At 42.8% G+C, this 26,896-nt stretch overlaps 1 protein-coding gene across 3 annotated transcripts; it reads right to left on the bottom strand.

The window, feature by feature from the left end:
* Nucleotides 1-507: 507 nt before the first annotated feature.
* CUNH8orf89 (chromosome unknown C8orf89 homolog) lies at nucleotides 508-26,478 on the bottom strand. 3 transcript variants are annotated; one of them, XM_024197665.2, is made up of 8 exons: nucleotides 26,422-26,478; nucleotides 24,481-24,532; nucleotides 14,259-14,419; nucleotides 12,744-12,900; nucleotides 10,844-10,939; nucleotides 4,335-4,445; nucleotides 2,776-2,840; nucleotides 508-801 (listed from the first exon to the last, which is right to left on the bottom strand). In XM_024197665.2, exons 1-8 carry the CDS (start codon nucleotides 26,453-26,455, stop codon nucleotides 650-652), a joined length of 828 nt encoding a protein of 275 aa, XP_024053433.2. In that variant the 5' UTR covers nucleotides 26,456-26,478; the 3' UTR covers nucleotides 508-649. The 3 variants fall into 3 exon arrangements, with proteins under 3 accessions (XP_024053433.2, XP_024053434.2, XP_024053435.2); XM_024197666.2 differs by having other exon boundaries at nucleotides 12,744-12,897; XM_024197667.2 differs by having other exon boundaries at nucleotides 14,259-14,416; nucleotides 26,422-26,440.
* Nucleotides 26,479-26,896: the final 418 nt, after the last annotated feature.

Raw genomic sequence — 26,896 nt, 5'->3', positions numbered from 1 at the left:
GAATCTCCTCAGAGTCAGATCAGTAGAGGCAAGTTTTATGAAAGGGAGGAAGATCTGGCCCCAAAGTTTATTGATGATATACAAATAGTGGATTTTATATGGGAGTAACTATGCCACTCAGTGGAAATTTTTCTCATTCTAAATATGCTCATTATTAATTGAATAGTAATTGCATATATTAAACTGCAAAATGAGATAAGATCATTAAAAATATATACAATTACCCTTTTATCTAGTACAGAAGTAAATTTATTAAAGATTAAATGTACTATAGTTTCCACCATAGAAGTCTATTTTTCATGTGTACACGTAGCTGTTTTTTAGTGGTAGAGTTAATACAATCAAAGGTCTGCTTCTCATTTAAAGATTAATATTTCAAGTCTACATTATACAAACTGTAATCCATATCTTTAAGACTCAAGTTATGACTTTTTAATGAAAGCACTGCACGCTGCTCTGTATAAATATACAAAATATTTATTAAATATATCACAAGATTTGGTATTTACAGTTTATTTACATTAAACAAGTTTTCAGGTAAATCATTATTTAGCATCATACTGTATTTAAAAGCAAAGTTTTTGTATTTCAGTGGGCAAAACAATCTAAGCTCACAAAATAGTGTACACAAGAGCTTGTTTCTTGCCCATCAGCTTGTCCATGTTTCTTCTTTCTTGCCCCTTTTCAATTTTTTGTTTTTCTCTTGACGTATAGTTTCACACTGAAATGATTTTATTTCAGAGAGTCTCTGTATGTATTCAGGTGGAGCTCCAGCAAAAGGATCTGTGAAATGGTGATGACCTAAGGGGGGGGAAAAACCCACTGATTCTACCATACTAAATCAGGTAGGTCTTAAGTACCTTTAATAAGAAATATGTCTTCAGCAGAGTTACTTGAAAGGTTGGTTTGTATTTAATGAATCACTAGTCTAACCCTAAAATTTGGCATTCCACTTTCAACTTAAAACCTCAACATGGGGATATAGGATTCTAGAAAACAAGTCTTGACAGTATATGTATTTTTAAATGGTGAACATCTCAACAGTCAAATCTATATTGAAAGGGGCAGTGGACAAGCAAAAGTTACTAAAACATGTATGATACTAACATTTTAAACTAATATTTTTGGCAAATTATTAAAAAACAGATCTCTGTCTGGTTTTCAGTCCCACTATTATTCATTTTCTCCTACTTCTTTTCACATTGCTTTTTAGCTCATCTACCTACACATGCAGAAATATTTTTACATAAGGGGCTTTTAATAACAAAGGTATGCATTGCATCTGGAGACATTTTTATTTCAGTATCATTACAAATATTAAACTATTACACAGGATACTGTTGACAGATTAATTTGCTACCTACTAACCCTTCCAAGCAGTATAAATACAATTGTGGTTTGGAACCAAACTAACCTAAAAACAGTACTTGCTAGATCGATATTTCAGCATAACAAAGTTTAAGTGGCTAATATGGTCAAGTGAGTTTAGAAGTAGCACTTTTCAGAGATAGTCTTCTAATGAAAAAGTTACAACACAGATGTTTCATGTACTTTTTGGTAGTTATTTTCCTCCTCAAATGTAGTGACACTGGAGGTCAGCGGGTTCATTCAAGTAATCTTTTCTCTGATCTCATCATACTGTTTAGAGACCAGTATTCTACTCGTGGAGCACAAGATTAGCAACCAGTAACTTCAGTTCTAATCCCAGCTCTGACAGTCACAGCCTCTGTCTCAGTTTCCCCATGTGCAAAATGTGGATAGTGGGAAGATTCTGTGAAGTCTACAGCTACAAAACACTTCATAAAGCCCTCTGAGTGCCAAGTATCCTCTGTTATAGTAATCATTTTGTGCATTATTTAAATTTCTTCCAATCACAGCCATGAAAAAGTGAAATGTCATTGTCTCACAAATGACCTGAGTATATGTGTTGTCTCACATTACTCTTTCCATACAGACAACTATTCATGAAACTGAACTGAAAAATGGAAATTCTGAGCCAAAAAAAAAAAAATCAAATCAACAGAAAAACCAAGAAACATCTATTCATGTGACTCTTCTGTCATCTTAGAACAGGAATAATTCCTAATAGTTGATGACAGTATACACAAAATAAGTGTTTTACAATTATCCAACCCAGCTTTTCTCATTTTTAACTGCCTGCAAAAAGTGTTATTTCTTCATATACTTCACTGTAAACATTATCCCTTCAATAAATATATGTAATCGCTAGAACTTCAAGAAGTTTTATCACAGAGGAAACAGTTTTCAAAAGAACAGCAAGGAGTCCAGTGGCACCTTAAAGACTAATAGAGTTATTTGGGCATAAGCTTTTGTGGGCAACCTCCCCCCCCGCCCACCGAAGAAGTGGGTTTTTTTAATCAATGAAAGCTTATGCCCAAATAAATCTTTTAACCTTTAAGGTGCCATCGGACTCCTCATTGTTTTTGTGGATACAGACTAATATGGCACAAGACAACTAAAGCATTGACAAGTTAGAGCTTGTCTACAGCAACAGTGAGTTTGTGACAAGCTGGGGATGTAATCCTCTTTCAAAGAGGACTAGATCAAAGCTCATTAACAAACTGTTAATGCATGTCAGCAGAATCCACAAAGTATGTAGCAGGCTAGGGTGGGGTAGATTCACACCTCAGTTGCCACAAACTAACTGTCCATGTAAACAAGCCCTTAGAGTTACCCCTTCTACAACTCCTCAGTTCTAATAGAATCTGACAAGAGCTGAACACTAAAATCGTACACGTATTATACATTTCTTACCAAACTTGTATCTGGGTCCCGCTGGAAGTGAACATATGCTGGAAATGTGGTTATTCTTCTTGGATCTATGGATGTCACAGTTAAAAGTCTTGGAATTAATATATCTGAATAAAAAACACCCACTTTATAGAGCACAAATAAAAAAATGGTTAGATTTATTCACTGTATGTATGTATGGAAAGTCATTAGTGTCTTTCCTAATGATGTTCCCAAAGATCCAAGGGAGTTGAGAAAGACTGTTTTGTTGATGAGAGGTTGAAAGGATTCTTGAATTCTATAATTATTTTATATTTCCATAGCCCTTTCCATCCAACTACCTAAAAGCACTTTACAAATATTAATTCATTAATACTGATATGCCTATTATCCTCATGCTGATGGGTAAATTGAGGCACGGAAATTATGCTTTGTGGCATAGGGCAAGTTTATCAGTGGTAGAGCTGGGAACGGAACCCAGATCTGCTATTTCCTAGCCCGGTACTCTATCTATAGACGAGTTAGGGCTTGTTAGGGATTGTGGGTACTTTGATAGTCTCTGCCTCTGAGTCTTTCAAACTACCCACAATCAGCAAAATTTGAAAGGCTCAGAGGCAGAGACTATCAAATCAATTGTTACAACTATAGACAATAAAGAACAGCAAAGAAAAAAACCTCCTAAATCTCATTGAATGGAATGGGAAGGATTTACCACCTATTCTGGCTCTTTTCTGCAGACAGTACTTTTGGGTCAAGAGGTGGTAGGTCAAACCAGTCCATCTCCAAAAGTAACTATAAAGAACATTTTTTGTTAGATATATAAAAATAGATGTTTTCTTTATGCCACCAGGGATTCCCCTACACCACAGGAGTTTGCAGCTGTTCTTTTAGGACAGCCCTTCATCCCCTTTATACTACCAGAATGGCACAAAGGGATTGAGCAGAGGGCTAGGATATATCCCTTGACATTTAGGTCTAGCGAATATGAAACCATCCTAATCTGGTACTTAACTGTACATGTTCCATCTAATTTTAAAGTAGTAACCACATTTGTAGCCTTTTTAACTTTTTCCCATTCTGGAATTTTATTTCACCGACTATAATGGCCTCTATGTTACTAATTACAATAAGTAAAAAGTTGAACACAAAGATGATAGAGCATCCAGTTTTCTGCCCAATGTTTTTCAAACAAGTCACTAGAAAGTAACACAAGTGCATATATACTAACCTTTTTGCCTGAGGAGTACAGAACAGTCTGATCTTTTCCACCAACATCCCTTCTCCCTCTAGCTACCTTTTGTACAGATTCCTTTCCATATATGACTCTCTCCAGTGCTCTGCCATTTCAGGCCTTGGAGGATTTGCTGGTATAGACACACCAATAGAACTATACTGGCAACTCTCCAAGTGGAGATGCAGCTTACACAAGCAAAAAAGTTCTTTTCACAGTAATGCTTAAACCACTGTCCTTCTGTTTCTCTTTTCCCCGATTCCCCCTTTCCTGTAGATATGCCATATCATGTGTTTCTTTTCATAAGGGAACTGGGGTTACATTTCCCCCACCTCCACTAAAAATTCCTTACCTCAAAGCTCCTATCTCTCCACCTCCATCATGAATGGCTGGCATCTTCAGTGGACTTGGGTTCCAAGAATCTAGTCCTCTCTTCTGCAGATCCACCACAGTTATGTCTCCCCTGCAGAAGGAAGTAGTCATCTTTCAAAAAGTGACTAAGAAGGGCAGGATTTCTATTTCAATTGGTACTGCAAGAAAGGCTTTGCTGGTAATATTGATTTTCACCAGTTATTTCCCCATCACTCCCAGCCTTACAATGTTTCCCAAATGGGGGATGCATCCTTTTGTGGGGGCAGGTGAAGAACTAGCCAAACCTCTCAATTATTCTCCAGAATCTTCATTTAAACAAACCAGACAGTTTTGAGGTATGAACTGTCACATTTATTTCAATGGGTGCTAACTTAACTTAACTAGTGACATAAGCAGGTAAGAAAGGCAAGGAAGTATATTATGAAGATCTATATCATGGGAAGGCCTCTAACAACATACAGTAGAGCTGAAGGGGTGCACAGCTGATTTTATTTTCCTGAAGGGGGTCTCAACTTCTCAAGGTTTGGGAAACACTGCACTAACCATAAGTAGCCTAAAGACTGAATGTTCCTGGTAAAACTAAAGCACATGCTTTAAAAATGTAGGAAGGGAACAGGAGTAAGTATATGGGAAGCTTAAATAACCTAGAGTTTATCTACAAAAGGAAAAGACTTGGAATAGCTAGTGTGGAACCAGTGGTGCAAGTAAAATCCATTTCTTACCAGTACGGGGGGTGGGGGCACAAACTAAGCGGGGGACACATGACCTCTCCATGTGACTCCTCCCCATCCTATCCCCAGCCCAGGGCCCCCACGCTCTCCCAGTCCCCTCCCTATGATCCATCCCATGTTACCGGAGCGGGGGTGTTCTGTCCTCCTCCTGCTGCGCCGGAGACTTCAGGAAAGGAGCAGAACATGGAGCCACTGGTCAGCCCCACTCCAGCAGCTCCTCCAGTCTCCTCTACTGCCCCCAGCCCCACCCCCCGCCCTTCCACAGCCCTGCGTCTCCGTCCTCCGGCTCTATCTGTACAGCAGCAGCCCTGCCAGAGGACAGGGCTGGATGCAGGGCCGGCTCCAGGCACCAGCCCACCAAGCTTGTGCTTGGGGCGGCACCTGGAGGGGGGCGGTGTGGTGCTCTGGCTCCGGCCGCCGGGGAGAGCGGGGCCACGGCCGGGCTCGCTGCCCTCCCGCCGCGGCTCTGGCCGCCGGGGAGAGCAGAGCCCCGGCCGGGCACTCCGCCCTCCTCCCAGGGCTCCGACCGCCCTCCCCCCCGGTGCCCTCCCCCCGGCCACCGGGGAGAGCGGAGCCCCGGCCGGGGCTCGCCGCCCTCCCCTGCCGCACTGGGAGGGAGGGGGGTGGCGGCTGGAGGCTTTTTTGCCTGGGGCGGCAAAAAAGCCAGAGCCGGCCCTGGATGGATGGGCAGGGCTGGGGGTGGTACAGCTGCCGGAGGAGCTTCCAGCATTCTGCTCCTTTCCCTGCTGCCCCTCCTAGCGGGGAAAGGAGCAAAAGTCCCAGCCCCAACCCCTGCCTTTCCACGGAGCTGTGTCTCTGTCCTCATACTACAGCAGCAGCCCTGCTGGAGAACAGGGCTGGGGGGGAGGCGGGGCTGGGGGTTCTGCACCTTTCCCCGCTGGGAGGGGAAGCAGGGAAAAGAGCAGAATGCCGGCAGCAGTTCCAGCAGCTGTACCGCCCCCAGCCCCACCCTCCCAGCCCTGTCCTCTGGTGGGGCTGCTGCTATACAGATGGAGCCGGAGGAGAGGCAGTTCCGTGGAAGGGCAGGGGGCGGGGCTAGGGGTGGTACAGCCACACCAGAGGAGGCATGGGGTCATCGGCTCCTGCTGTGTCTTGCCGGTATGCCGTACCGGCTATACATATCTTGCTGGTACGGCATACCGGAGCGTACCGGCCTACTTGCACTGCTGTGTGGAACTGACATTGAAAATGGATTAAGTTAAAGCACAAAAAGGCACTCTTAGTGCAGAATAAGTGTGTCCATACAGGGAGCTAGTGCAGAAGAGGCCGTTGTACTTTAAATTCATATACTAGCTAATTCATGCTAACTTTCCTGAGAATTCCCTGTCTAGACAAGCCTATAGATTTGGTTTTGAGGAGCATCCAACATGTGGGAAAATGAGTAAATTTTTTTGTTGAGGGGGTGGAACTAGGAAAGAAGGAACTGGCAGTATCTAAGGTATGTCTACAATGCAGCTGAAAGGTGTAATTCCCAGCTTGGATAAAGGTACACACGCTAGCTCAGTTCAAGATAGGATGCTAAAAATAGCATTGTGGCCACGATAACGTGGACGGTGGCATCGGTTAGTCACCTGAGAACATACCTAGAATCTTGGACAGGATTGTATTCTGGTGGCTAGCACAAATTGTGAAGCCACACAGCTATTTTTAGGCTATAGTCCTCAGTCAGAGCTAGTGTGCATATGTCTGCCCTCACTGGGAATTACACCTCTCAGCTTCAGTGCAGACATACCGTAAGAGATATTAAGTCAGTGCCAACAGTGGTATATATATGAGAACTTATTTTTGCCCTTATTATGAAGTATATAGGGCCTGAAGAACAGAGTTAATCAAAGACAGAATATCTGTCTAACATAAACTTTCTCAAGAAGTAATATTTCTGTCAAGGGTGGGAAGAACTGGAATACAGAAAAGAAGAAAAAACAAAACACTTTCTGTAGTAGGTTCTCCACAGGCCACAGGAATGAATATCCCATTAAGGACAACAATGTGTAAAAGCAGAAGAGGACAGTGAAGGGAATGCGGTGTGGAGGTTAGAATACAGGATTGCAAGTCAGGAGTCAACCCTGCCATGGACTTGTGTGTCCTGGGTCAAGTCTCTTCACTGCTCTTCCTTAATTTCCCGACCTATAGGAAGGGGATATTATTTATTTACTTCACATGAGCCTGCTTGCTTAAGGTTTTAAAGCACTTTGAGATACTCTCATAAAGATGGTATAGAAATGTAATGTATTTATTAAAGTAAGATGGGAAAATCTGTGAGGGGGAGAGCTCATATATAAGTTAGTTCTGGGGACACTTCAGTTATCTGATCTAAAATGTAATTTATATTTCTAAGATGTAAAAGCAGCTCTGTCCAGACAATGGTCATCCCTGAGTGGGACTTTCCATAGTGATTTCAGATTGAAGCCTGCCCTCATGAGAGGATTGGACCATGCTGGATGTATCCAAGTAGAAGGACCATCTAATTAGTCCCCAAGCTATGAAGGTGGTCCTTCAGGAAGAGTAAGTCAGAACTGCTTCATCAAGGTCAAGATTACAGAAGAGAGTGTGCTCTTTTGATCCACCAACAATCTGAAGTTAAGTGCCCTTCCTATTCCCCTTGGGCAGACCACCCAGGGTAACAGGAGAAGAAGACTCATGTTGTTGGCTATGCCAGTCTGACCAGCCTACTACTATCCAAGACCCCCTCAGTGGCGCCAAAAGCTCAGACCAAGCTACTACATTGCCTGGTTCTAGTAACTGCAGCAACTGAGATCCCGAGACCACAAAGCAAAGTTCCAATTCTTTTTTTAGGTTTTGTCTTAAGGGAGGGATGCCTCCTTATTCTATTAGGGTATGAATGTGTCAGATCTGAAACCTGAAAGGCAAACCCCAAGTCTGTCATCTAAATTGGTGATGTCTCTGTCATACAGAGCTGCTATTTGAGCCTGATTCAGTAATCACCTCTGTTCTGTGGTATTTGTGTGAAGTGGGAAAGGAATAAGAGAGTAGAATAATAGCTATCATAGCAACAGAAAGTTTTAAGGAGGAAGCAGAGTAGCACTGAAGTTGTGGACAAAGAAATTTGGTCTCTGTACGTCCTTAAAACTAGATGAGTGCAGTTTACCTCTCTGTGTAATCTCCCCAGGAGCGTAGCCACGGGTGGGCCTGGGTGGGCTGTGGCCAACCCACTTAGCATCCAGGCCCACCCCCCATCCCTGGCTCTGCTCTGGCCCCAGCGCTTGCCCTTCTCCACTCCACCTGCCCGGCGCTCCTGCAAGGGAGCGGGGTCGGGGCACGGGGGCTTGTCCCACTCTGTCTGCCTGGCGCTCCAACCAGGGAGCAGGGTGGAGCAGGGCAAGCCCCCGCACCCTGACACTGTGCCCTGGCTGGAGCTCCAGGCAGGCGGGCGGAGCAGGGCAAGCCCCCACGTCCAGACCCTGCTCCCAGGCTGGAGTGCTGGTGGGGCAGGTGGAGTGGAGCAAGTTCCCACGCTCCCACCCCACTCCATAGTAGGAGCATTGGTCAGGCCGAGTAGGTGGGGGTGTGGGAGTGCCCATTTTTCCTGGGCCCTGGGTTGGCCCAGTGGCTAATCCACCACCGGGAGGAGGACGAGTGAGCGGGCGGCCGGCATCGGTAGAGGAGATCTTAAAAAAAGGTAGGCCTGCCGCCTGGTGGAGCTGGGCCCGGCATGGGGCGGTGGGACCTGGAAGAGAGCCAAGAGCTGTGCGTGCTGAAGAGCAGCATCTCCTCCCGGAGCTGGGTGCGTGCCCAGGGCCCCGGGGTACCCCTGGCCAGAGGGTCCATCCATCGCCCCAGGGCCGGCTCTACCATTTTTGCTGCCCCAAGGAAAAAAAAAAAAAAGCCGCCTGAACTGCCGAAGCCGCACCAAGAATGGATGGAATGCCACTCCTTAGCATGTGCCACCCCAGGCACGTGCTTCCTCCACTGGAGCCGGCCCTGCATCACCCCCTGCAAGGCTGGCTGCAGGGGGCTGGGGGAGGTGGGCCCACATTCCTCCTGTCCTGCTCCTCCCTTCCCCCCCATAATTGCCTGCCCACCCGAAGTCAGGGCCCACCCAAATATCCCATGCTGGCTACCCCACTGAATCTCCCTCAGTCATTATCTAAACTCAAAACCGACAGTCACGTTTAGATTGACGATTGATTTCACAGTCAAGACAGGATCCCTCACTGGAGTTGTTAGATTAAAGGACAACAACTACCTCCTTCAGTCTATTGATTAAATAAAAGCAATTTTTCCTTGGGTCAACCTCATGATATAATTTGATTACCTGCTTATTAATTTGATGATTTGATAAATGATAATCTAAACTATTTAGAGAGAGATGGTGGATGAAGTAATATCTTTTATTGGACTAACTTCTGTTGGTGAGAGAGACAAGCTTTCAAGCCACACAGAGCTCTTTTCTCTCACCAACAGAAGTTGGTTCAATAAAAGATATTACCTCACCCACCTTGTTTCTCTAATAGCCTGAGACTGACACAGCTATAACTACACTAAATATCTAAACTAATGTCACTGTTAACTCATTGATCTACTGATTTAATCTCAATTGTGATCTTAATTGATTATTGTATTGTTTCATTCTTATAGTAGTTTTAGCCTTATCGATATATTTGTTTAATCTAAATATGTGCTTGCTTATTCTTTTTAGTAAAATCCATAAAAAGTACATAGACCTGGTTCTTTCAAATTGAAACATGGGTCCAGAATCACAAGGAATAGGGTAAAATTAGTTATATTATCTGAGAGCCACTTGGCTCTCTTCCTAAATTAAAATGTTTGTCCCTCACAAGCAATATTGCACTATAAACTGAAAGTCTAAGAATTCAAATTCTGGAATACTGCCAGGGCAGAGAGAATGTACTGCTAGAGCAAAATGATTTTGTTTGGTGTTATGGAAAATAGGACACAAGTTTTACTTATTAGTATGCATTAATTAATTTGTGCTTGAAAGCTGGAGCAATTAGTCTCCAGCACACCCAGAAGAAGCCCCTAATCCAGTATCTCAATCACAGAAATAAGAGGTCGCAAAATTTCATATTGGAGGAATGGAGACAAGGTGGGTGAGGTAATATCTTTTATTGGACCAACTTCTGTGGGTGAGACAAGCTTTTGAGCTTACACAGAGCTCTTCTTCAGGTCTGTGTAAACTCGAAAGCTTGTCTCTCTCGCCGCTGGTAAAATGTGGATCTGGCTAGAGAATCTTGCCTGTATGCTCGGGGTCCTACTGATTGCCATATTTGGGGTCGGGAAGGAATTTTCCTCCAGGGTAGATTGGCAGAGGCCCTGGAGGTTTTTCGCCTTCCTCCGCAGCATTGGGCAGGGGTCGCAAGCTGGAGGATTCTCTGCGACTTGAAGTCTTTAAATCACGATCTGGAGACTTCAACAGCCAAGTTAAGGGAAAGTGGGTGGGTCAGCTTTTGTGGCCTGCATCATGCGGGAGGTCAGACTAGATGACCATAATGGTCCCTTCTGACCTTTAAGTCTATGAGTCTATGAACAGAAGTTGGTCCAATAAAAAATATTACCTCACCCACCTTGTCTCTCTAATATCCTGGACCAACACAGCTACAACAACACTGCATACATATTGGAAAAAGGCAGTTAAAAAGGAGAAACCATTTAAGAACCATATTACTAAGATCGCTTTGCATATTCAGTAACTTAAAATCTTTCCTTAACTCTTCAGGGAATGGTGATACATAATAATTTAAAATGGGAGACTTACCTGTTTTTGCAAAACTCGTATCCTAAGTACTGTGATGAGGTCTGTGGAAGTATGCATGAAGTTGGCACACAATTATGCTCATCTTCACTATAAGAGCTAAAAACAATTAGAACAAGATTTAAACAGATAACGGAAGTCTGTACTAAAATGATAATCCATTGTATAACATGCTTCACTGAATACCATCCCAGAACAAAGATCATTAACATTGTGAGATGACATGTGTCTGAAATAAGAATCCTTTAAGTAGTGTTTTTGATTATAAAATCATAGGAGAATTATGACTAAATTCCAGCTACAGTCTGTTAGAAGAGACAGTACAACAAAAATTTCAATAATGGGTGAATTTCTGGCAAACTGTTTTATGGAGTAAGAATGAATGTATGAAAGGCCACTCTTTTTAGTGAGTACAGATTATATTACTTTGTAATTAATTATTGTTTGCTTTATCATTATCAAGAACAATGATTCAGAAAAGATTCACTGGCATGAGCAAGTTGTAACAAAAATATGAAGTGCAATACGTGCTAATGATAGCAGAATATTACATATACTGTACTTAGCTGAAAACAGCATATTTTTAGGGATTTAGTGTGTTGAAAACTAAGTGCCACATGCTATTTTTGCCATTGTTTACCTATCATATTTATTTATGTCCAGAAATGACTCCAGATAGACAGCTTATCCGCATATGGCAGCAGTTTGTAAACCATACTGAAGACCATAAGAAAAAAGTCCCAGACAAAACTACTTTGTGGATAGCACTGGTGTAATTACAAGGAGGGGACTTGTCCCCCTCACATCTTTTATATGGGGAGGGACCAAGGGATGGGAGACAGGGAAGGGAGTGAAGAGAAACATATTTGTTGAGAAAAGTTACTCCCCTGTTTATATATGTAAATTCGGTGGACACCTGTGTGGGAAGCACGGAGTTCCAACTGAAGCAAACAGATATCAATTATTAGATACAAAGAGGAGCACAGACAATAGCTTCTTAGTAAGAATACTGTGAGACAAAGCAAAATGCTGAGAAGGAAGCTTGAAATATCGGAAAATTAACTTCAAGGTAATAATCCTCATAGTTTTTCTTCTACAATGACTATTGAACATCTGGTCACTGCTAACACAATAGATGTTCTCTATATCTAAAAGGCACTCCTGATGCCTGTAGGAGGTATGGACTAACTTACTATCTTGACTAACACACAAATTAGTTCTAGAGGGCTAGACCCAAGATATAAGGATAGAATTATTTCAGAAATGTGTCTAGAAAGGTACTTTCTATAAGAACAGTAAGAGATCTACATATTTCCAGATGTGGATCCTCTTTTTCCAATCAAAAGGATTAACTTCTTTTCTGTTGACAAAATCTTCTATTTAGCAGAACGCAGAAACATCATTGCTCTTCACAGCTACACTTGGAATTTACTAGGAGGACAGCTTTATTTCTTGTGATTCTGGTAAGGTGAAAAAACTGCTGATTGCCCTCTAGCAATGGCTTCAAGTCTGACATTGTGCCATGCTACAGAATTAATATTGACTTTGAGTGTCAGTGAGTTAATAGTATATATGGGATGTGCCTTGGAACCTACTCTGGATTTGGACATAAGACAATCTTTGCTTTATTGCTGAATTGACTCAACAGAAGTACATCCTTAGAATTGTTTACACTTTTTACATTATTCTTCTGCATTACTCAAGGCTGATGTGAAAACATAAACTAGAAGTTTCACTTCCCACTCTCTCCAGCAAATACTCATTTGACAAAGCTATCAAATACCTGGACTCTTTTACAAGTCTTTTCAGGTGCAATATGCCCAGGGTGCACTTTGATTCTAAAAAGCTAAAATGTTCTAAAACAAATACTTTTTATATGAAAACATTGACTATGGACGTATACCCAGTTGGAAATGGTTTAGCAGCACCATATGCAGATCCTTTTTTCATCTGCAGAATAGGAGATGGGTTTTCTTGATAGCTCTGGACTCCCTGAGTAAGGTTTGGTATTGCAGTACTCTCCTCGCAGTCTCTCAAGTCAAAGGTTGAAGAGTATTCTGCTTAAAGTAGATAGTCACAGAAGTGTACATAAAATATTAGCATCTGAACATAATTAGAACACACATTAAGGAGTATAAATGACATGAGTTTGTTAAGCTCCTTTTACTAAATATGAAATCAGCAGAGATATATCATCGGGAGAAAAAACACTTGGGTTGTTTGTTTTTAAAAAGTGAGGCCATTTCACAAAAACCATGTCTCACTCAATGCATGGTCATATGAAACCCTTAGAAATACCAGGAAATGTAAGGTACATTAGTAATTAAAGGCCAAATTTTGCTCCTTCTGAAGTCAATGCTTAAGGCTGTGAGTTTGTCACGGAGGTTATGGAAGTCACAGATTCCGTGACCTCTGTGACTTCCGCAGCGGCCGGTGCACCTGGCTCAGGGGCAGCTCAGGTAGATCTGCCAATGGGAGCTGCGGGGGTGGTGCCTACAGGCAGAGGCAGCGTGCAGAGCTTCCTGGCCACGCCTCCGCCTAGCTGCTGAGCGAGAGGGATGTCACTGCTTCCGACAAACCCGCAGGTAAGTGCCATCTAGAGCCCACCTCACCCCGTCCCATGCCCGAATCCCCTTCCCCCTCCCACACCCAAACTCTGCTGCTGCTGCGGGAGGGGGAGGCACGGAGCCAGGTAGGGAGCCTATCGGCCCCACCAACCCCACCCCCCCAGCACCAGTGGGAGTCCCAGGCCACTACCCGCCCCTCCCCACAGCACCTGGGCCTCCCTCCCCTGGCACCTGCAGGGTCCCTGGGCAGCCCCCCTCCCAAGTTTTAGTCACAGGTATTTTTAGTAAAAGTCACGGACAGGTCATGGGCCGTGAATTTTTGTTTACTGCCCATGACCTGTCCGTGACTTTTACCTAAAAATACTAAAATGTAGCCTTATTGATGGTTAAATTTCTATTAACTTAACCGGGGGAGAGGGATAGCTCAGTGGTTTGAGCACTGGCCTGCTAAACCCAGGGTTGTGAGTTCAATCCTTGAGGGGGCCACTTGGGGATCTGGGGCAAAATCAGTACTTGGTCCTGCTACTGAAGGCAGGGGGCTGGACTCAATAACCTTTCAAGGTCCCTTCCAGTCCTAGGAGATGGGATATCTCCATTAATTATTATTATAAGGAGAAGGATCAGGTCCTTATAAAGAAAAGATACACACAACAGACTGATTATGTAGAAGCCTTAATTAAGGAGCTCTATATGGCTGTGAATGCCAAAAATTAAGCTTGGAGAAATGCAGCACTAGAAGTTCTACCCTCTCTCTCTCCTCCACCGCCCCCACACACACATTTGCAGCACTGGAAAGGACAGCTTCTTAGTGAAGTTAACTAGACCATAAAATGACAAGCTTAACCATTTACCTTTTTTTATCCTTTCTGTCTTTAACAATGCGCTCCTCCAGTTACTTTCAAAGGGAAAACATCCCAATGATCTTCCTGAGGCTTTATTATTCAGATATTTGTGGTCAGACGTTAGACTTGGCATTTTTTGTTCTTTTGATGCCTGAGATGAAAGCGATCTGCTGTTTCAGATATGAAATGAAAAAGATACCGTGGATGCAAATATGTGTTTAAAGAGTAAGGTGATCGATGTTTTTCAAAAGCTACAAATCATGTTGTCAACATACATAGACACTTTGAATCAGGACTTCTCAATACATGGGAAATTACCCATAAGTGGACTGCTGACTGAACAAAACAAGTCAGTAAAATCCCATGGGCACTAGGACTCAGCAGGAGTGTGAGCAGAAGATGGAAAGAATCACTTATTCTCCATCCAACTCCTGCCTCCATCCTACTCCATTCCCAACCCTTGCTTCAGGTTCTCAGCCATTTCTTCCTCACCACACACCACATTCTGCTCCAGGAGAAGGAAAATATTACTTCAAGAGGGTGTCTAGCTGGCTGCTCCATAGCCTCTTGAAGCCGCAAAACTCCCATTGCTTAGGGCTGTGCATTACGGAAGGCGAAACAGTCTCAGGCAATAAACAGCCACAGCCCCTCTTCCCCCAACCTTTTAGCATGTATGCCAACAGCCAATAGCCCCACAAAACTCCAAACCATCTGGCGTTTTTTGCTATCAATCTAATTTCACAATTTTTGTAGCAACAAAGGACTGTGGGATTGGGTGGGTTAGCTTAAACTAATCTGGTTTTGGATCCCTAGTACAAAAAGACTGAGAATCATGGGCTTAATAAATAAAATACATTTCATATTATTTTTCAAGAGAGAGCTTTAGTAATGTGTACTGAATGCTCAAGAACCAGGGTCAGTTTTTTTTTTAATAGTGAAAAACAACTTTTTCTGGTCACAAATATACAATCCTGCAAATCACTGGCTGCCACTATATATCAGCATCTATGGTGGTGGTAGTGATGTCAGCAACTACAAAACCCCACGGAAAAAGTTACCTGCCCTATTCAAACCAATCAAGAACAGAAGTGGATGGTCATTTGGCCACATCCTCACTCCATCCACCCAAAAATGAGTCAAAGAAAAAGGGGGATAGATTTGTGATCAGAAAACACCCAAAAGCTTTTCTTCCACCCATCAAGATAACAGCAGAGAGTTAATGGAACATCGAGGCTAGTGAATACAAGCTACAATATGAAAATACAGGAGAAGGAGGACTGTTCAGTGGTTAGGATGCTGGTCAGGGACTGAGAAGAGCCAGGTTTTATTCCTTGCTATGCAGAGGTGAAAGTAAGTTAACGGACTTACTGGTACACAGGGAGGCCAGGGTCCTAGGCAAGGTTGGGGGGCAGCTCTGGGCCCCCAGAAGGGCGGGGCCTTGGGCGGAAGGGGCGGGGCTGGGGCCAGACTCCCCTAGCCAGCCCTTCAGGGCTGCCCGGCCTGCGCGGCTCAGGGCTCTGGCGGCGATTTAAAGGGCCTGGGGCTCCAGCCACTGCCGGGAGCCCCGGGCCCTTTTAAATTGCGGGGCCCCAGGACAGCTGCCCCTTTTGCTCCCCCCACATCAGCGGCCCTGCCTGTATGGTAGCTGTGTACCGGCTTTCTTACTAGTATGCCGTACCGGACTGTACCAGCTTACTTTCACCTCAGCTGCTACGTCACAGACGTCTTGTGTAACTTTTGGCAAGTCAATTAGAGCCTACCAATGAGGCAATAACTCAGACATAAATGATTCTCCTGAACTCAGAACTACACCAGCTCCATCCCACAAGATTTTCCCCACAACTATGGAGAAGATCTAGGTTTAATTCTGTCAGGAGATATGAGTGCTAGAAAGGCAGCAAACTCAGCTCAGAACCTTTGTAACCAACTCTTGTTTCAGACCTGACAAATTCACTACATCAAATACATTGCTTACAAGATATTTGTCCATAAAGGGTAACATGTAACGTCTCTATTGAAAGCCTGAAACTTCTAGATGCTCAGAATCATGGTATGATTTGAGAATGTTACCCACACACCACCTAGGTGTGGTGTTCTGTCCCATCTAGTGGCACTGAGATCACTTAAAGAGAGAGAGAGAGAAAACGAGTCTGCTCTACAGCCTTAGCTAACAGCCAATTGGCTTTTAGCTCATGCACTAAGGTCCCCAGTTCGATACTGCCCGCCAATGACTGGGGCCTGTCGGCGTTACATGTACACACAATATTTAAGGAATAGTGCAACCATATGATGAGCAAGTCCACTATGTCCATATCCGGATTGATCGCAGCCCGGTTAGTAATGACCATGCCATCCTTCTCCCACCAGGGTAATAAATAAATAAAATAAACGCGACAAGTATACACGTAGACGCGACAAGTATACTACTGGTGTAACCCCAACAAAGAGGATCCGTGGAAGAGATAACATCACCATAGCCACATGGAATGTAAGGACATTGAGACAAATAAGGAGGTTGAAAGAACTCACGTATGAAATGGAACAATATACCTGGCACTTCCTAGGAATCTCTAAGGTCAGATGGAAGAACTTTGGAGAGCTACTAACAGAAAAAGGCCATGTACTCTATTACAGTGGAGAGGACAAACATGTCAATGGTGTAGGATTTCTTGTGCATAAAGATATCAAGAATTCAGAATTAGGATGCCGCCCAATGTCCACCAGGCTCATTTCCATCCACCTAAAGGCAGTACCATTTGATATCACAGTGGTACAAGAGACTATGATGTAGGGGTACGCCCCTACAAGAGACTATGATGATGAGAAAATTGAAGATTTTAACTATCAGCTCCAAGACATCATTGATAAGGTACACAAGAAAGATATCCTGATTGTACAAGGAGATTGGAATGCTACAGTGGGTACTGATGCACAGGCAGATTGGTGAGATTACTGTGGCCCTTTCTGTAATGCGGTAACCAATGAGAGAGGATTGAGACTTTTGGAGTTTGCCACCTATAACAATCTGGTTCTTGCAAACACATTAGGAGCACATAAAGCATCCAGACAATCAACATGGCATGCACTAATGGTCTACATCACAGCCAGATCGACTACATCATGGTGCAAAACCGATTTCATTCTGGGATTAACAGAGCTAAAACAAGGAGCTTCCCCGGTGCTGATATTGGAAGTGATCACGACCTTGTGATGCTAAATTTTTGGCTGCAGCTAAGGAAAATCGTCAGGCCAAAGTTCACCAAAACCAAGTTTGACTTAGAAAGACTCAGAGACCGAAACATTGCAGAGTCATTCCAAGCAATGATCGGTGGAAAATTTGTCCCACTGCTTGCTCTAGAGGAAGACGTAGAAACAATGACCAACAATTTCAATGCTGTAATGAATGAGGCAGCAATGGACATCCTTGGGAATCATCATAAGAAGACAGTCCTGTGGCACCTTTAAGACTAACAGATATATTGGAGCATAAGCTGCGTCTGAAGAAGTGGGTATTCACCCATGAAAGCTTATGCTCCAATACATCTATTAGTCTTAAAGGTGCCACAGGACTCTCTGTTGCTTTTTACAGATCCAGACTAACACGGCTGCCCCTCTGATACTTGACATCATAAGAAGACAAAATCATGGGTCACAAATGAAATACTACAAATGTGTGACATTAGAAGAGAACTTAAGAGAGACAAGAACAGCACTGAGGGAGCTGATAAATACAGAGCAATTGGCAGATATATCAAGAAAGGAATTAAGATGACCAAGGAGATATGGATTGAAAAACAATGCTCTAAAATTGAAGAGTGTATCAATAATAAAAATAGCAAATGAGCCTTCCAGGTTGTAAAAGATCTGATGAAGAAAAGATGGACCAAAGCTAATGTAATTCAAGACAAAGAAGGGAACAGTCTTACAGAAGAAAAGGACATCATCAATAGGTGAACAAACTACTGCTCTGATCTATACAACCACCAGACAAATGAAGATCCTAGTGTCTTAGACAGTCCACATTCAACAGAGGAGGATGACTTTCCAATACTATGTGAAGAAGTGGAGACAACTGTGAAATCACTCAAGAATGGAAAGGCTACAGGTATTGACAAAATCCCAGCTGAACTGATGAAATTCAGAGGAGAAATAGTAATAGATGTACTCACCAAGATCTGCAACAAGATCTGGCAGACTAGTGAGTGGCCCTCCACGTGGACACAGTCACTAATCATCACTCTGCCAAAGAAAGGCAACCTGCAATTGTGTCAAAATTACCGGACCATAAGCTTAATTAGCCATCCTAGCAAAGTGATGTTGAAAGTCATATTGAACAGATTGAAGCCACAAGCAGAGAATATCATCGCTGAAGAACAGGCTGGCTTTCGTACTGGAAGAAGTATCACAGAACAGAATTTCAACCTTCATGATCTATATGAGAAGTACTTACAACACCAGCAGGACATCTACCACATCTTTGTTGACTTCAAGAAGGAATTTGACAGAGTATGGCATGAAGCTCTCTGGGCAACCATGAAGAAGTACAATGTTGGTCGTGAGCTTATTCTTACCATTAAACAACTGTATGCCAAGGCCAGCAGTGCAGTTCTCGTCAATGGCACAATAGGAGAGTGGTTTCGCCTTCTTTCGCCCACACTATTAAACGTCTACTTGGAGCGCATAATGACTGATGCCCTAGAAGATCACTTATGCACAGTCAGCATTGGTGGGTGAACAATCTCAAATCTTCAATTCGCTGATGACACTGATGGCCTGGCAGGCAGCGAAGATGAACTTGCCAACCTTGTGAAATGATTGGATGAAACCTCCGCAAAATATGGCATGGAAATCAGTGCAGAGAAAACCAAGCTAATGACAAACAAATGTGATGGGATCAGCTCACTTATCACTGTCAGTGGACAAGAGCTGGAGATAGTGAAACAGTTCAAGTATTTGGGGGCAATCATCACTGATGAAGGATCCAAGGCAGAAATTCGGGCAAGAACTGCGCAAACAGCAGCAGCAGTGGCAAAGCTAAAGCCAATTTGGAGGAATAAGAACATCTCCCTGGAATCCAAACTGAAACTGCTGCATGCATTGGTCATCTCCATTTTTCTGTATGTGTGCGAGACATGGACCCTTACAGCAGAACTTGAACGGAAAATACAGGTAGTAGAGATGATGTGACAGATTTCTGTTACCAATCTGCCTGAGGCATCAGGTGATCAGGCTGAAGCCACAGGATCTTTAAGGGAGGAGATGATGAAACACACAAAGGGTCTAAGTTTAAAGCTTTATTAGTAAAATAATACAATAACAGTGGAGAGTGAGGGGTGCTCCCCACGTCATTCAGAGGAAGGAAGAAAGCATTAGTGCCCCAAGTCCTAACCCACTTTCATACTCACACACGCTCTACCCTAGGCTGGCCAAGCCTGGGTATAACATAAGAAGAAGAGGGGGAAGGATGAACGGGAGTTCTGTCCTGGGCCCAAGTCGTCCAGGGTCCACTGCGATCTCCGAACTGCTCCAGCTCTCAGGAGGGTTTTTAAGTCCAGGGTGCCTTTGGGGGTGTTTCATGCCGCGACCTATGTTCCTGGTGTTCTTTGTACCAGTCCAAACTGGCTCTCTGTGGTCTCCTCAACTTTCCCAAAACACATCGGCTAGACTTTGTTGTCCTCTTTGTTTTCCTCCATGCTGGTCTTCACTTGTCTTGCTCGTTATGGGCTGCCTCTGCAGGTCTGCTCAGCTGCATCTTCTTTTCTTACGGCTGACCAGTGAATTCCAGGCCCCCCTCTTTCTTGGCAGGCAGCCAAGAGTCAGATGAAAATCCTGGACATCTCCTACTTCGACCATGTCACTAATGAAGAGGTCTGCAACATCATCACCCAATGCACTGGGTCATATGAAGACCTCCTGATGACCATGAAGAAGCGCAAGCTGAAGTGGTACAGCTATGTAACAAGATCATCTGGCCTATCCAAGATCATCCTCCAAGAGACAGTACAGGGGAAGAGAAGAAGAGGTAGACAGAAGAAGAGATGGATTGACAACATAAAAGAGTGGACAGGAATGGACTTCGTGGAGACTCAAGCACAGACACACAATCGTCAGAGGTGGAGACAATTGATTGATTGCTCATCAATGATGGTGCCCCAACGACCAATGCAGTTATGGGAGTGATGATGACGTAACTAGACTTAAGTGTATACCCTTTTGGTCTTAATGTTAAAAGGAGTCACCAGGAGTGTCAGTCTATTCATGCAGGAGGGAATTGCCACCCCTCCCTGGTTAGCCAGTGATGTAATGCAAAGCTCAACTGTCTACCATTGCCCCATTACAGAACAGTCAATGGAAACTGATTAGATAGAACTACAATCAAATGAAACCACTTGGAGGTGAAAAAGAAACAATGTAACAGACAAAAGATTGCCCTCTATGAATAAAGACAAAAGACTGTTACAGTATAACATAAAGCGGAAAGAGGCACTCTGGATCCATTCATTGACGAGACATCTTGTTGAGCAGGGGTATTTTTCATGAAAGATTGGATTCTTGTTCCTGTGAAGCCAGCCAGCTCTGTAACAAACTGAATTTTAAGGGGGAAACCTACTTTATAAGAACGGCCATACTGAGTCACACCAATGGTCCATCTAGCCCAGCATCCTGTCTTCTGACAGTGGCCAGTGCCAGATGCGTCAGAGGAAATGAACACAGCAAAGCAATTATTGATTGATCCATCCAGTTGTCCAGTCCAAGCTTCTGGCAGTTGGAGGTTGCATCCCTGACTATCCTGGCTAACCAGGGAGGGGAAACTATCTTCCACAAACATATCTAATTGTTTTTTGAACCTGGTTGTACTTTTGGCCTTCACTTTTGGCAACGAGTTCCACAGGTTGATTGTGCGTTGTGTAAAGAAGTACATCTTAATGTGTTTTAAACCTGCTGCCTATGAATTTCATTGGGTGACCCCTGGTTCTTGTGATATGTGACAGAGTAAATAACACTTCCTTATTTACTTCTCCACACCAGTCATGATTTTATAGACCTCTATCATATCCCCGTTAGTTGTCTCTTTTCTAAGATGAGAGATTAAAAAGACTGGACTGTTCCTCATATGGAAGCTGTTCCATACCCCTAATCATGTTTATTGCCCTTCTCTGTACTTTTCCCAATTCTAATAGATTTTTTTTTGAGATGGGGCAACCAGAACTGCACTCAGTATTTAAGGTGTGGGCATACCATGGATTTATATAGTGCCATTATGGTATTTTCCATCTTCTTATCTATCCCTTTCCTAATGGTTCCTAATAGTATTAGCTTTTTTTGACTGCCACTGCACATTGAGCAGATGTTTTCAGAGAAATATCCATGATGACGCCAAGATCTCTTTCTTAACTGGTAACCGCTAATTTAGACCCAATCATTTTGTATATAGAGTTGCGATTATATTTTCCAATGTGCATTACTTTGCACTTATCAACATTGAATTTCATCTGCCATTTTGTTGCCCAGTCACCCAGTTTTGTAAGATCCCATTGTAATTCTTTGCAGTCAGCTTTGGATGTAAACATCTTGAGTAATTTTGTATCATCTACAAACTTTGCCACCTCATGATTTACCCCCTTTTCCACATCATTTATGAATATGTTGAACAGCACTGGTCCTAGTACAGATCCCTGGGGAAACCCACTATTTACTTCTCCTGACTATGAAAACTGACCATTTATTCCTACCCTTTGTTTCTTAACTTTTTAACCATTTACTGGTCCATGAGAGGACATTCCCTCTTGTCTCATGACTGCTTACTTTGCTTAAGAGTCTTTGGTGTGGGACCTTGTCAAAAGGCTTTTTGAAAGTCCAAGTACACTGGATCATCCTTGTCCACATACTTGTTGACTTCTTCAAAGAATTCCAGTCAATTGGTGAGGCATGATTTTCCTTTACAAAAGCCATATTGACTCCTCTCTAACATATCGTGTTTATCTGTGTGTCTGATAATTCTGGTCTTTACTCTCATTTCAGCCAATTTGCCTGGTACTGAAGTTAGGTTTACTGATCTGTAATTACCAGGATAGTTTCTAGAGTCTTTTTTTAAAAGGCTTTAAAAAGGCTTTTAAAAGGCTGCTTTTTAAAAGCAGGGTTACACTAGCTATCCTCAGTTATTTGGTACAGAGGCTGATTTAAACGATAGATTACATACCACAGTTAGTAGTTCTTAGCTAGGAAAGGTATCTATTAATAAGCGAAGGCTATAGTTTGTGTTTTATTACTTTGTTTGATATTGTAATAATTTGTTTACATTCAAAAACCAAACAACAACAACAAAACCCCAATGCTATGATCCAGGTGCTCAGCACAGCTTGGAGGGGAAGAGTGGTAAATATAGCTTTGACACTTTTGTATCCAGTCTCAGATCTTGAGGCCTTTTGGATAACCGTCCACTACTCTGCAATACACCTCTACCTCAATATAACGCTGTCCTCGGGAGCCAAAAAATCTTACCACGTTATAGGTGAAACCGTGTTATATTGAACTTGCTTCGATCCACCAGAATGCGCAGCCCCCCGGAGCACTGCTTTACCACGTTATATCGGGTCGCGTTATATCGGGGTAGCGGTGTACTTGGAAGTAGAATTGACAGTGGTTAATTGGTATTTTACACTGGTTTCGTATGACTCCAATGGGCTGTTCTGATACCAGGAATATTGTACGGCTGCCTCAACAATATGCCCCTCTGTTGGGAGGGGTGGCCTCGGATGGAGGGATACCAGTATAGGAACCATTACAGTGGTTTTACATCATCCTTTCAGACATTAAACAAACAGATGTAACACTGGTATGTTAATGGAAAATTGTTTAGGTTAATGAAAAGAAAAGCTATTAAAAAACCCATAATGTCAAGAAATTCTTTAAGTTCTTAGTGATGTGGAACAGAATCACCCACTGGAATGCAAACAGATATTATTAAGGCAGTTCAGTTTCTGAAAGCAATCTCACCAGCCTTGAAATGAGCAGTTTCTGGAATGAACTATGTCATGCCATCTCTTACTTGTGGTTGGAATTTTAAGTCAGAAGTGTCAGAAATAGTGATTTTCTAATCACCTTACTAGATCTCCAAAAAAATTGCCTAGAGGGTGAGGCAACAACATACATGAGGATTTTCTTGTATGTTTTAATAAACATTGTGTTCTTCCAATTATGTATTTTTTAAGGATAACCCTGGAAGGAATTTATTTTATAGATTCTATTTCCATAAGGCAGAACAGCATCATTCAAATTAGATTTTGTTGTCAGTGATTCAAGAGCACAGTGGTTTAGTGTGTGTGTGTGTGAAAAATAACAAACAAAATGCCATGTTTAACGGGAAAAAATCCTCAAACTCATTTTGAACTTCAGAATTTTTCACAAAATACAAGGAACTTCAATTAGATGATTTTTGCATAGTCTTCAATGATTACAAAAAAGGTTTTTGCTCTGTATAGTCATGACCAAAAATTGTGATAGGGATGCAGTTCTCCCCAAGGTTATACACAGAGGAAAATAATTCACTAGCATATTTAAATGTCAAACATAAAAATAAATTTTTTCTGTGACCTAATACTTCTGGTGGATTGTAACTCGTAGGAATAATAGTTAATTGAATACCCATTTGTTTTGCAATTTTGAAGCAAAAAAACCAACATAATCTTTGGGCTGCAGAGCCATCAAAAATCAAGAAGGTACCAGCCATCTCTATAAAAGATCCTAAATGTTTAGGATTACATTTTTAGAACAGCAAATTGTAGGAGAAGACACATACCATACCTCACATTCATGAAAAGAATGAGAACCAGACAGTATAGCACTGTATTCTATTTAGCTAAAGTCCAAATATGGCATAAATGATATACACAATTCTCCTTTCTACCCATGAAAGGAGAACCATATATGACAACTGGATATTCATACAATCTCTCTCTTCTTCAGGACAAAAGACGGCCTCACACGTTGAACTTATAAATGTTCTGTAACACAACCAATAGCTTGATAAGTTCAGAAAAAGACAATTTCTACCTTTCATGAACCAATCTCCCCATATTCTCCTTAACCTATTCTGGTATCAAAGCATAGTTAGAGTAGGCTATTGGTAAATCCAATTACAAAGAAAATTATCCCTACTTTTTAAAAAAATACTTATTTTGTGAGAGAATACTGTACACATTTATGTCACATGCCATATTAACAGACTTACCATTCAGAGAGGAATGATGACTCTGGGTATTTAATGTCTTTTACATATGATTCTGCAACACAAAAAGTGATAAAACTATATTTAAAATCAAGAAAACCAAGTTCCTATGTATAATACCAAAAGAAAATGGTAAACAAACTCTAATTACCGTTTACAGCAAAAATCTCACACAATTTTTTTTAATTACCTTGTCACCAATTTGCTCTACCACAGCCTTTAATATAAATGAATTGATAGGATTTGTTTCCTTGGAGTTAGTATTAGCCCTAATGTCCTGGCCAAATTCCAACTTCCTATCCAATTCTCTGAATTTTCAACTGGATTGGGTACTCTTTACTTCCTGTTCTAAATTGTGTAGAGTGCTATACACTGCTGAACAGGTGTCATGTTTCACCACTGAGCTGTTTGTATTTTAGCTGTGGTTGGTGTGATTCTTATGTGCAGTTTGTAAAGCAATTTGGGATCCTTCACGATTAAAGGTTCTATATAAATGTATAAATTGCATGTGTGTAAGGCACTTTATAATTAAATCTCACTATTTTTAATCAGAACTCCCCATTAAGTCAATAAGGAGTTCTGCTTAAAAGTCAATAGCAGGAAATGGCCTGATTTTATTGAAAGTATGTCTTTTTTAAAGACTTTTTCAGTCTGGGTATATTTTAAAAATAAATAAGATTTATAAAACAGATTTATGTTTCCAGATTTCAATAACTCATAACTGCATACCACTTTTGTTAGTTATCAAATTTCTGTGTCTTTAATTTTAAATAAGTTTAAATAAGTGTCTTTTTCACAACCCCATTTTCTTCTGCTTAATGTTCTGGTACACACATAAGTTCTGCCATCCTAATCACTGCCCTGGTAATAAATTGATACTGGAGTCCCTGCTGATCTCCCTTTTTTTATGAGTAGAGTTTATATTTTTTCCTAAAGAAAATGTAAATTCTGTGCTTAAAATATTTGATGACACTATCCTTTACATAAGTAATAACGGTGCATCAGAACACAGGCCATTATTATTTAACATTTATGTTGCAGTATCTTAGTTTTCTAAAGTGCGTGTATACGTACTAGTAACTTACTTTACTAACAGGAAACAACCTATTAGAAATTCTGCGAGCACTCTGGAAATAAGAACATCATTTCCATGATGCAGCTAAACTAATTGGAAAGCCAAAGTCCCAAGGTTCTGTCTGTTGAATATTCTCAGAGCCTCACAAACTGTGTGATGCAATGTTGTTTGCAGGTAATTATTTATGCCTTTGAAATGAAGATGTTTTGAAAGAATCAGCGTAGGAAAGAAACAAGTTCTTCTATTTCCTCCCCTTTTTGTTTCCCATCTTCCTTGAATTTTCCTCATTATAATAAGCAAGATGTTTTGAAATCTTATAAAAATCACTCAAACATTACTTATATTGAAAGGTCAGGGTCTATAAAGTACTGTATTTTAGTGCTACATTTTATTTGTTGTGTCTTTCATAAAAAATGTTTACAGCATTTTGCAGTCATGAGCTGTTCAAACACAGAAGTAGCGTGTGGTTTATACCACTCCACAAGTAATATCGGTACATATGACCAGGCAGAGCTGGATGAAGACCCAGGCTTCCGGGAGAAGAGGGAGGGGTAAAACAGAAGGCTCAGACAATAGAATGTGACTGATTTGTTAGAGAGCTGCTTGAGAGGGGACTGAAAGCAAGTCAGTTTCGCCAAGAGTGAGCGTTTCCGAATCAAAAGCCTTTCAGGGCGGAGGTTTCCCCGCACGCTTGGAAGTCTCCGCCCTAGAACCGGGCGCGGCGTTGTGCTGACGGGGCTACTGAACGCGTTACGCCGAGAGCCCCGGTCGCTCTCCGCCTCACAACCTTCCTGCCTACCCCCGGTCCCAGCCCACCCCCAGTCTCCCCTAAGGCCCTGCTGCCCCTTCCCCCGCTCTCACACACGTACCCCGGTGCCCCCAGCGGGGCTGGTTCCTGCTCATGGTGCCGCTAGCTTCGGGGCTCAACTCCCGGGCGGCTGCGGCGGGAGGGGACTGGGAGGTGCCGGGCGGCTGCAGCAGGAGCAAGAGGAGCCCCGGCGGCAGCGGGATGCGGCCCCGGGCAGCAGCATCCCCGCCCCGCTACAGAGTCACCGAGGCGGTGCCCGCGGCACCAGACCAGGAGCCCCCCACGCTGCGAGCCCGGAGCCTGGGAGAGCGGCCCGGCCGGTTACCCGGCAACAGGGGGGAGCCCCGCGGGCAGGGCGGGGCCTCGGTGGGTGCGGCTGCCGCGGGGCCAAGGGCAGGGGGCGTGGCCCTGTGGAGAGCAGGGCGGGGCTAGTGGTGGGGGGTTTCGGGGGACTGAGGGAGGGAGCAGAGTGCTGAGGTGAGGGGAGTGATGGGGGTGAAAGTTGGTGACTGCGGGTGGGTGAGGTGGGGTTGGGT

This window comes from Terrapene carolina, unplaced genomic scaffold (genome assembly GCF_002925995.2).
Source record: "Terrapene carolina triunguis isolate 2854851 unplaced genomic scaffold, T_m_triunguis-2.0 Scaffold58, whole genome shotgun sequence".
Taxonomy (NCBI): domain Eukaryota; kingdom Metazoa; phylum Chordata; order Testudines; family Emydidae; genus Terrapene; species Terrapene triunguis.
Note: the sequence above shows the minus strand (reverse complement) of the source record. Positions and strands in the feature narration are given on the sequence as shown.

Bases quoted from the DNA above. Each gene is read 5' to 3' on its own strand.
- CUNH8orf89 (XM_024197665.2), bottom strand. From the start codon at position 26,455: ATGAGCAGGAACCAGCCCCGCTGGGGGCACCGGG. The intron at 14,420-24,480 runs GTAAGTCTGTTA...TATCTGAAACAG, and splicing joins TCATCATTCCTCTCTGAATG to CAGATCGCTTTCATCTCAGG. The intron at 2,841-4,334 runs GTAAGGAATTTT...TGACATCCATAG, and splicing joins GGAGAGATAGGAGCTTTGAG to ATCCAAGAAGAATAACCACA.